Source organism: Pinus tabuliformis, chromosome 3_1 (assembly GCF_031772625.1).
Source record: "Pinus tabuliformis cultivar Carrire ecotype Pingquan chromosome 3_1, CPIR1, whole genome shotgun sequence".
Lineage (NCBI taxonomy): Eukaryota > Viridiplantae > Streptophyta > Pinopsida > Pinales > Pinaceae > Pinus > Pinus tabuliformis.
Window position 1 is genome coordinate 265915911 of NC_142301.1, and position 12236 is coordinate 265928146.

The window sequence follows — 12236 nt, forward strand, 5'->3', positions numbered from 1 at the left end:
ACAAAACCCTTCAACAAACATTAAAATAAATTCTACTGCAGTTATCACATAATAGCATAGAGAAAAATAACAGTGATATACAAGCACAAGAATCAATCACATCAACATAGTTATTTTTGGACAATTGTCCCCGAAAAACCCAATGCGGGAAGGTGCAACAGATGAGAGTTTATTAATTATTCTTTAGCAACAATCTCTTTACAATGAATAATTTTGCAATACATAGAGAAACCTTCAAGAAAACACCTAAGATAATTTTCCTCCTCAACTAGGAGAAATTCTGACACCATAGAGACCCTTTATCCTTCACTGCATCATCCCTGCATCATCTGCATGAGGAGTGTGTGAGATCTCGTCCCTACCTGCGTTGTCTCTCAAAGCTCTCCCTCTGCATTGTCTCTTTGAGGCACTGCGTCACCTCCTCCTCAGTCTCTAACTGATTTTGAAACCCTCCTCTTCCTTCACACTGCAACTCTCCCTCTGAAATCGAACTCCTTCTCCTTGAGAATCAATTTCCCTTGGGCTACTGAGTATTTGTCGGGTGTGTGTCCAACTGACTCTCAAGTCTTCTCTTATACTTTTCATGTTGATGAATCAACGGCCGAGATTAAGTCTCTAATCAACAGCGAAAATTAAAACAGACTTGATCCTCGTCTCTTAGAAGCTTCTTGCCCATATCTTTATTAATACCCATTAATATTTTTATTTTCCCAAGTTCAGATTTAGGAACCCATTAAAATTATTAATTATTTTAATAACTCCTCATTCGGGTGGAATTTCTTCAAATGATTTCTAGGTCTTGGAGATCTCATGTGTTCTAGCCCCCTCCACAAAATTTCAGAGCTAGAGCACATCCAATGCTACCCAAAATCAACACTTCTTGCTTCCCTTGGATGTATAGACTTCAAGATGCTTCAATGAGTTTAAGTGGAGGTAGGGTTTTGTAGATCTTTTCTTTGTGATGATGATGTGAGCTTCTCAAGACTGCTTCAAGTGTATAACCCTTCTTTGGATTGGCTAGGGTTTTGAGGTCTTCTTTGAGATGTGATGATCCTTGAGATGAATGATCCTTCTTGATGACTGATGCTCTTGATGATGTTCTAGTGCTTTGGCCCTTAAGTGACCTTGATAATTCTATGTCTTCTTTGATACCTTGACCTTTCTTGATACCCGGTTTGATGGTCGTTTACCAAGCTTTTGTTCCTTGTCTAGTCACCTTAGCTCTGAAACCATGTTGAGAAATATAGGGGCAGCTAGATTATGTGATTTCTCTTACTTTGATAATTGGTTGTGATGTATTTTTTCTTATCTTGATTAGATCCTTTTTCACCTTAATTATTATTGTGTTCTTTTCATCAAACAACTACCAAACCATAAGAAACAATGAGATAAAAGGACACAAGACATAGGCGATTAGCCAAGGCCAAAACCTCTCCACTTGAGAGGAAAACCCACAAAAATTCATCTCTTCTTATAGAATCTTCAATTGACAAATTCCAAGACCTATGACCCTTAACCAAGACCCTCCAAGATCAAGTCCCTTGACAATCTTTCCTTCTAGCAGTTCCTTAGCAACTATTGCAATTTTGACCTCTAGCAAATTCTTCTGCCCAACAAATTCTTCTGCAACTTCCACCAGTGGATTCCACTGCAACTTCGACCTTTCATAGCTTCAACCTAGCTGCAGCTTTACAGCTTTGTTGCAGCTTCACAACTTCAATGCAGCTCCACAACTTCAATGCGGCTTCATAGCTTCCATGTAGCTTCACAGCTTCGATGCAACTTCAGAATTTCAACTTGCCCAGTCACTGTAGAAGCCCTAACAAAACATAGAGAGAGAGACCTGAAACTCCGATCTTGTTCTTCTTCTTCATCCTTTTCCAGCTCCTATCTTGAGGAGATTGAACTTGCTTGAAAGTATGTCCAAATGAAGTTGAGTTCCTTCTTATTTATAGGCTTTTGAAGGGTACGAATTGCTATCTTTAGGCCGACTTGATCATTGCACCATGACGAGATCTTGGGGGGTCTTTACTCAAATAAATTTTCTTTACAATATGTAACATGCCCAAAAGAGTCTTTCATACATAACAATGATTCAATTGACTTGTAGACTCAATGACAAACCCATAGAAGCATTCAATGGGTGCTTGATCTAAAACCAAATCTCCCTTGAGCATGAAACCCATGCCTCAAGAATAACAATAATAAATTTATTTTTCTCTTTTCATTAAATATATAAAATCATGATTACATATGTCATTATGAAGACTGTACCTAGTTACATATTTCAATAGAACCAACCCTGCAGCTCTAGAACAATATTGTCTTTTAGCACATGTGAGCTCGGACCCTGCAATTCCGGACTTGTAAGAACCAATTTCACGAACCAATTTTAGACCTGTACAAACCAATCCAAAGAAAAGAGAGGAGAATATACTTGATGATGACATCCAAATGAGGTTAACTTGTCTTGTATTTATATACTTCCAAGGGTGTCCAATTTCTCTTAAAGCCAACCTGTACTTTGTGTGCATGTGGGTTTCCTCCTTAAAAATACATTTTTCCTTCATCAAATTAAATTCTTCCAAAGGCTAGGCGGGGTCTTTCTTAATGAGGAAGATTGTCCAAAGGAGGGAATTTGTCCCTGAGCTGCCAAATTAACATAAAATGTAATATTTGCAGCGGAAAAATAAAATTAGAGAGATCAATCACGTCATAACAGTAAGTATACACCCATAACAATTTTCTTTCATTAAAATCCTCGAGAAAATTCAGGCCTAGACCCACAAAGAAAAATACATAGAAAAAATGCACTAGTAGAACCTATAACTCGGCCCCCACTGGAAAACTCGGCCCAAGGAATTCGGACTACTAGGAAAATTGGACTATTGAAGAATTCAGCCTAGGAGAAACTAGGCCTCCATCAACAGCAAATTAGACCTCTCCTTTCCTCCTTGTGCGACCCGTGCACACTCAAGAAAAATTGGCCCTGTTGTCGCACAAAGTGTCTAGGCACCGCAACAACACTCAGAGTAAGGGTTGTCACTCTTGATCCTTACTCACTCCGTTTAGACTCTCTCCTAGGCAAGTCAAGGGGGGTAATCCCTAGGTAAAATGGATGAGAAAGCTTGTGGAACACGAGCTCTAGGAGATTTTAATGATGGACAACTTAACGAATTTAAATGAATCTCGATTATCTCAGATGAATAGATTAAACGTTAATGTAACCAAGACACGACCACAAGATATAAAAAATTATAGACCAATGCCTTTAATATTTGAATTACCATCAACTAAATAAAACAAGTTATCCAAAACGATTTTCAATATGTGATGAATAATGACAATCAATATAAATGCCCAAAACTATATCACGCAAGATATTCCAGATTTAAGGTGATTATCGTTAATGACCAAGATCTAGAATTAATTAATTTTCTCCAACAGTCAATATAACTTAAAACAATTGTTGCACCTCGACCATAGAAAAACATGCATTTAAGATTTAGGATTTAACGTTAGAAACACCAAGGAATTTAAAATTAGCATTTCAATCGTTCCTTAGGAGATTAATTAAATGCAGCAAATGAAGAAATCAAAATTTCTTCAATGAGAAAGTGAATCGAAAGGATCAATAAATCGAAATTTTAATGGGCCATAGGCCACATTAAAATTTTCAATGTGAAAGTGCAAGTCCTTTAATTTATTTCTCTAGCCACCAAAATTAGATTTTTTATGATTTCTTAAAGTTTTTAATTTTTTAGAATTTTTTAAATGTTTTTTAAGAATTTTTATTTTTAATCTTTTAGATTTTTTTTAAATTTTTAAATCTTTTTATGATTTTTTAATTTTTAATGTTTTTTAGGATTTTTAGAATTCTTAAAATCAAAAGTAAAAGAAAAAAATTAAAATGTCATAAGGTTAATTTTTTATTTTTTATTTTTTTATTTTATATTTTTTTTTACTTTTATATTTTTTGAGTCTAAATTAAAATCATAAAAAAGAAAAATGAAATACAGTCAAAATAAAAGTGAAAACCAAGTAAAATCTTTTTTTTTTTTTTTGAAGTTTTCTTTTTAAATAAAATGTCAAAGAGATTAACCAAAGTCCTAAAAAAAAAAAAAGTGAAATCTAAACTTAAAAAAAACAATGAAATCTAACTTAAGTACACAAAACAGAAGTAACTTACGCATATATACACACATGAAAAAGGAAATCGAAAGCATATTGTTTTTTACTGCAGGTTTGATGCTGGACGGATATGCGAGGAGAGGAGCTGCAGATGGGATGGAGGGAACGATGACAAAAGAATGCAGAGGGTATGGCAACGAGGAGCACAATGTAAAGGCTGCGGATGGAATGGAAGGAATGTGGCAGCGAGGAGTGCATGAGGAAGAAGGGAGTTGTGTATTGAGAGCAAGTTGCGTTAGGGAGTAGTTTTGTTGGACATGTGGAGAGCGGACAGCGCAAAGGAATGCGGGTGAGATTGACGATTTGAAGGGATGGAGTTGCGTGATGGAGCAGCAGATGGAAGTGGGCAGAAACGCAGGGATAGGGAGCAGATAGGCAGCGTTCACGAGTTTCAAGCAACAGCAAAGGGAGATATGACGGCTGTGAGGGTTTGGATTGAGCAATGGGTAGCGTGGATGGACAGTGAGAAGACTGCAACAGATGGAGCTCGAGGGTGATGAAGAATGGACGTGGGTATTTCCTGTTGCAGGTGAGCAGAGAAGGAGCAGTGATGAAGCTAGCTGCGTGAGGGAAATCAGCGTGAAAGGAAATGAGAGTTCACTCTTTGCTTGTTTGTTGTGTATGCAGGTTTGCTGGAGCAGAAGCTTGGACTTGAGCGGCAGATTAAATGCAGAGAGTATGGCAGCAAAAGAGAATTGCATGAAGACGAAGGAAAAATCAGGCAGACAAAAAATTTCCAAATCTAAAAAAAAATTAAAACCCAAACTTAGACAACACAAATTTTCTTCCGAAATTTTCCAGAGAACCCCAGGTAAAAAAGGAACTGCATCCAGAAAACGAATTTCACACCAATATGTTTTAATGCTTAGATTTATCAGTGAAACCCCTGAAAATTTCTCCAAATTAAAATTTTTATGGAATCAACTTGCTTCAGATTTGTTAATGAAACCCTCACAAAATTTCCAGATCTGAAAATAAATAAATAAACCCTTGAACTGCAAACCTTTGGATAGAATCCCTGCAAAAAATGACTGTGACAAACCCCAGATATCTAGATCTTACCCTCCAGGGCCTAGATCTGGAATCTACACAACTTTCAGCTTCAGATCTGCAGCTACAGAACAACAAGAAACACCCAAACGATATATACAATGACCCAAAAAACTAAAACCCCGAAAACCCAAGTTAGAAAACTGAAAATAATTACAGATCTATGTACATAAATGGCAAATATATCAAATCTAAGGAGTGTGAATCCGACTCTGCTCCCAGATCTAATGATCTGAGGCTCTCAACAGCCAGATCTATCAATTTAGCACAAAAATTTAAAATTTTCAAATTTTAGAGGAGGTACTAAGCTCAAAACCCTTCATGCATCACCCATAAAAAGTATCTTATGATAAGCCCGGGATCAAATATAAGCTAGGATCTTCAGAAAACACGGATCGGAAGTTGGCTGGTTCAGCTAAGAACTTCCTCGAATGCCCGGTGATCTAAAAATCAAGACTTTCCTGCAAAACTCAATTCAGCCATCAACATAGAGCGAGAAAATGATAATAAAATTCAGATTTAAGAGAGATACCTACTATTATATTCAAAACTTAAATTATCATTCAAACCCCAGCGACTGAACAAGATACCTGTACTCAAATCACTCTTCAGAAAGCTATCATCAATGGCTAAAAAGAAATATGCATGAAAATGACACATCTTACAGTATTTCCACGAAGAGTAACACTAGCAGAAATTAACCCCAAAGTCTTTCTTTATTGCTCATAAAAAATATTACAAGGGAGCTTTTCGCTTAGTACACGATCAAAAGGTCGGATGAACTGACTGACAAATGACCTCCTATTTAAAGATAAATCCTCCAACAACTAGTTCGAGTGATTCTCGTCAAAGCAATCTCAACAGTTGATGAGGATTAAAATTTCTTTTAATCTCATCTGTCGAGATTTTAAATTATTGAGGAAATTCGAAATTTTCAATTAAATGAATTTTAATTAATTCAAAAATTAAATTTTTGAATTAATTTCCTCAGAATTTTGACTTTGACTTAACCCAAGAACCAAAGGCTTAAAATTTAGCAAAATAATTAATTTACTTTAGTCCCTGGACCTCTTAAAATTTAATTTTTTAAGGACCAACGAATTTTGCCTTCGGAGAATTTAAATTTACCTAGGACCTAGAATTAATTAAATTTTTGGCTTAGGATTTTAATTAATTTTGGCCAGAAAATTTAATTAATTAACCTATGAGGGGATAAATTATTTTTCTAACTGTCAAGACACTTTACATCATGAATTTTACATTTTTTTACATCTCAAGGGGGAAAACCCATTTGCAAAAGACCCTCACAGACTACCCAATTCTGCAACACAAATATAATCCAGCAGACCAAGCAATTTGTAATAAAATAACCTAACCAAATGGTTAGGATTATTCCCAAATCACTTTTACATAGACTCGATCTAGAACACTAGGACTCCCCTAAGATCCCAGTGACAAAATCCATTCCGGCTTTGGGGTAAAGTTGAAGGAAAACTCTGCCGACCATCCGAGAATAGATCGGTGAGACAAAAAACCTCCCAGAATGTAGATCGTCACCAGAAAAGTAGGTTTACCTAGGTAATTACATACACGACACGGATCTGCTGAGATTATTTACATTATACACATGCAGAATGGGTTTACATTATAACATGATCCTCAGGTTGACGATGATAACTGGATGGCAAGAACACATCGATCAGGCACTATCCCTTTTGCGAAAAAGGGGTTGTACTACTATGGGTCGTTGACACGTAGTGGTCAACAAACCCACTAGTTAAATTGGCCTCTGGCCTACTTTGTGCTTCAGCTACTTGGCCTCTCCATTTTCTAAACTCGGCCTCCCGAAAATACTCCCAAAATTTCCCTGCACTCTTCCTCTCTTCTATTCAGTCTAGCTGAGCTATCACTCTAGAGAAAATCGCTTTCTCCACTTGGGTATCTTCACCTCTCCCTTAGGCTTATTTTATAACTTCATTATGCCAAGTCCCTAGTCCTAATCTCCTAAGTGAATGACAGTCGAGATTAAATCTCGCCTCACTTGAGATCAACGATTGACATCGTATCTAAGTCACTTAAATAATTTTATTGTTGATCCTTAGAACTTTGGCTTAATAGTCCACAATTGTACTTTTCCTAAGTTAGACTTAGAAAAGAAATCATAAATCACTTACTCCGCCAAGCAAGCACCTAAAGAGACAATCAACCATCTCCTACTTTCTAAGACACCAAGCTCATGTAGAAGACCTTCCAAAGCTACTAAGAACTTCAATAGTTGTGGACAAAAATCTAGAAGGATAATTTGGAGTGGAGTGTTGTATCTAAAGCAATTGGAGGATGTTCTTATTGAGGATGATGATGATTGTGTTGAGATGACACCCCCATCCAGTGCATTGGTCCCCATGTCCAAGACTTCACCAACAACAACAGGGGCTTCATCTTCAGTTCCACCATCCACGGCCACCTTGTAATTCACTACCACCATGTGGAGGCCCACGTAGCAGTCGTGGTGATGTAAGGAGGAGGGAATAGTAGATAGATTTACTATTTTATTTGTCATAGTCTATAGATGACAGATTAGACATTAGTGTTTTGAATTTGGACTTTTCAATCTTCCTACTTCAATGTGTAGATGGCCTATTTAGTAAACAATACTATTTTGTCATGTTGACAGTTGCTAGATAAGCTACTACAATGTTTTAGTGTTCTACTTTGTATTACATGCTTAAAAAATTGATAATTCCTATATCCTTGTTTTTTGATGTTTGTTTGTAATTGCTAGAATCGAGATGGTTGATGCTCAAATTATTAATCATTAATGTACTATGGATGCCATTTATATCTTGATTTATGTACAAATATACGTGTTTTCATATATTCTGCAACTAATTTAGCATTCTGGATGTTTTTTTGAACATAAATGCAATATATATAAAAACTAGACGCTTCCGAGATGCTTAGCTTCCAAGGATTTTTGGAAAATGACTCTTCGCTTCTCAAAAACGCTCCTGCTTCATGCAAGATTTGGTTCAAGCAACTGGTGGATTACTTCAAATAGTGAAAGTTGTTTTCACCTGGTTCATCGTACTTCAAAACTCACTGAGTAGATATCAAACCCACTATTTACAAGCCTTAGTTTCATATAAAATTTTAGAAGTACAGGATAGGTGATAATAACTTGGGAAAAAGATAATCATCCTCAGACTGAACCATCTTAGAGATGGATGAAATATCATTCCAATTTTCCTTTTCATTTTCTTTGTGTAGTGTGTAAGTAACCATCTACGGATAGAAATTACCCAAGAATAGATCTCAATTTACATAAATGTTAACATATTTTTTCTCAAAAATCCTAAATATAAACTAACATGCAGATTAAAATAAGCAAGGAATAATAAGTGAAGATTAGATCATCTAAGAATTTAGCTGCTTTTACCTCCAAAGGACGCAGCAACAGCTACAGATCCAGCTACTGACCCTGCTGCAGTTGCAGCTGCAGCAAATCCACTAGCACCAATGACAGGCACAATTGTACCCAACGTGGGTGCCAGAGCACTCAACCCTGCAGCAATAGCTGGAGCTGCCAGGCCTGTTTATTATAATACAGGAGCATGCACTGTCACTTTTCCACAAAATCTTAAATTTGTAAAAATATTTCTGAATACATTACATATATATGCTCAAACAGAATCCAAAACAAAAGAAAATCATTGTTTTATCTATTCATATGTTGCAACCTCCAGTGATGGCCAGCAACGTCCCTCCAGTCAAAGCTGCAGCACCAATTATACCACCACGCTTCCATTTTGACCATTTACTCTTCTCTTTTTCAGTCTCCTGTGCTTCAGCTTCTCTCTGCTTCAGTATAGCCATTGCTGAGCATGCAACCATAACTTCCATAGCTCCCTAAAAAGTTTGCAAAACAGACATAGTTAAATTCCCTAGGTGGAAAATTTTGAACAAGATAGTATAACCTGCAGTAACTAGCCACAGGCTTATCAATGGAATCTTGTTAAGCACTAGCAAACTAACCACATGAAAGGCCACTCCTGTCAAGCTTAATGATCTCATGCTCATAGGGATAGAATTGAATCCCATTGAATCTAACAGATCAAACAGCCTATATTCATATTATTACTTTAAGCAGTGTATAGATTTTGGAAAAGATTGGAAAACCTAGCCAAATGGTAAAATTTAGCCTTGCAGTTACCATTTGTCTCTTTAAACAAAGGTGCATGTGAAGGTTGTATGCATGGAAAACAACTCTGAAGATTTTGAAAACAGAATACTTAGAATTATAAATCCACAATAACTTGTTCACAGTGATTTCATGGGTCCAATATAAAAAGTCTCCTTATTAGGACTCAGGAACCAACTATATTCTCACATCCATTGATGAAGTTACAAAGAAAACTGGGTATTTCAAGAAGAAGGAAAGTGAGGTATTTAACAAATTTGGACACTTTATGGCTATGGTAGAAAATACTGTAGCCAAAAGACTAAAAATATCAAAATTGATAACATGAAGCATTTCAATAACAATGGATTTAATGTATTCTACCAGCCTAACCATATCAAGAGAAATTACACTGTCCCTTATAGTCCGTTACATATATATAATAAGTAATACATAAATAGTGAAACTAACAAAATGAATATTAATTAAAAAGACATGTCATAAAGGTCATGACTATTCGTGAGGGTACTGTTACCCCTCTATCCCCTCTGTCAGTGGGGGTACATAGATTTTTTCATTACAGCATTCACCACCATTGTAAGCCCAAAGTCACAAGTAAAAGTCATGTAAAGACCATGTGAGGCCCTATATTAGGTATCCAAGACCTGAGTCTTCTTAGTTTGAGTCTGTATCCATTTTGTTTTGGTCAAACCATGTCCCAACCCTTGAAAGCTTCACCTAGGCAATCTCGTCCCTAATTGGACTGGAGAACCTTTGTGGACTTCTCATGAGGACTCGTGGTTTTTTGGTTGCACGCATTTGTAGGGGTGATCACCAGTGTATGGGACAGTCCAATGCACGTCAAGGTGCACCTATGCCATTCCACATGGTTAGTGTCTATAGAGTATGTAGGTGACCTTGGCCTTGATGCAGTGTTACTCATGACAACTATCATAGCATAGCAGTCTCTTGTGACAACTTTCACGTTTCCCAAGGCAGTTCACAATTCCCAATGCAAAATGGTCTAGGTGGTCAAAAGTCAACCCAGTCTCAGATTGCAAAGCATGACTAGAGCATTCCATACTGCGTTGAAATTTTCCAATTATAGCATCTGGTGAGGTGTCATGGCTTGGTCAAAATTGGTCAGCGGGACATGGGAATATTCTAGGCAGATTTTCAGCAGAGCATTGGGCAAAATCTTGCATGCATTCAAAATCTTGCATGCATTATTTCTAAAGTAATCAGCACAACGAGACGAAGAATACTCAAGTGTTAGAATTTTAAAATCATGAAGGTCATTAGAGATCAGGCACAAGTGCAAGATGATGTGGCAACCAAGGTGATATGGCAATGCCCTAGATGATTGGGTAAAACAGGAGCATACTCAGTACAGATCAGCACCTGAGTAGCAAAACCCATGTTTCAAATTCACTAAAAGGGCAATGGCATTAAAGATCTAGTGATGGTGGTGCCAAGCAGAGTTGCACAAGAAGAAGTCAATATTCAACTAGTGAAAAAGTAGTTGTTGGGTCGAATCTAGCCATTGGAAAAGGGTCTACTAGCCATCACAACCAAATTGGGCCAAGAAATTAAAAATATGGCCGTTGGAAAGAAGTTAATGACCAAAAGACCAAGTCAAACCTCCAAGGACAATTCACACCGCCAAAAAATAAAGTTGAACTTCACAAGTGGACCATCAAGCTAGATGTTGGAGAGGACCATAATTTGACTCTTGACCACCGAGGATGCATTTTCAAAGGGAATTCATGCTTTTCTTTGGGAAAAATAGTCAATTCGACCCCTCTTGGGAATGAATTAAATTAATTTGTAATATTTTTTATGGAATTAAAAATTACTAACTCCCGGATTGTGGAAGACTAGCAATTTCTTTGGAGAGTCCAAGTAGTCATTAACAAGCCCTTAAAAGTTCATCTATAAAGGCTAGGCTCTCCAAATTGTAAGAGGGTTGTTAGTTTGAGACAAGTGCTATCATTAATAAAGGAGTTCATCAATTAGCAAACTCTTGTACTTTCTTGTATAAATGTGGAATCGCTTTTGTTATTGTTTTTCTTCTTGCTATTGTTATCGGGCATAATATTCATAAAATCCAATTCTATTTTGTAAACAAGTAAATTCCATCCTAAAGACTAATGTTCCTTGGCATTAAGTAGTTAATAAACTACGTGGAAGAAAGCAACTAGGGTTTTCCCACTTGTATGTTTTGTCTTTGCAGATGAGGTAAATCCAAGGGTTTTAAACTACTCCAAAAGAGGGGTTACTACTTTCAGGATCTTGTATTTTGTTGCACAATAAGCACAAAGGTTGGAGATGTTGAGAGGAGGCCACTTCTAAGTGTTGATTTACTGAGTGCAATATAGACTAGCACAATATTTCTTAAATATTAATAAATACTTTTGATGTTGATCTTCTTTTAAACTATTCCAATATATAATTCAACAATTATACTTCAAAAATTCAACCATACAAGAACAGTAGAACAATAGAGATCACAAAGCATGAAGCGAAGACAAGATTTACCCTAGGAAAACCCACAACAGGCAAAAACCCAACAGCCTTTTCAATAGAGAAATTCTTTTGTTCAACAAGAGACACACCTAGACCTATAGACACACTTGGTCAATCCCTCCAAGTCAAGCCTCCCAACCTGATCCAGAACTTCGCTTTGCCTGATCTAGTCTAGAATCTCAGCCCTCCTGCAACTGCCAATCACCCCAGAATTTCAGCCCCTTGGAACAAAATTGCCTAGAAACATGCGAACTATAGATAGAGAGAGAGACTATCCACACATGCAAGCTAG

General features: G+C 36.8%; 1 protein-coding gene across 1 annotated transcript in view; it reads right to left on the reverse strand.

Annotated features, from left to right (window-relative positions):
* LOC149186815 (transmembrane and coiled-coil domain-containing protein STS1-like) overlaps window positions 1–12236 on the reverse strand; it is a 280446-nt gene that overhangs the window by 213478 nt on the left and 54732 nt on the right. The window contains exons 4-5 of the mRNA XM_089411146.1: window positions 8979–9147; window positions 8678–8830 (exon numbers count right to left, since the gene is read on the reverse strand). Coding sequence (XP_089267272.1) covers window positions 8678–8830; window positions 8979–9147 — 322 coding nt within the window. The remainder of the gene's footprint in view (window positions 1–8677; window positions 8831–8978; window positions 9148–12236) is intronic.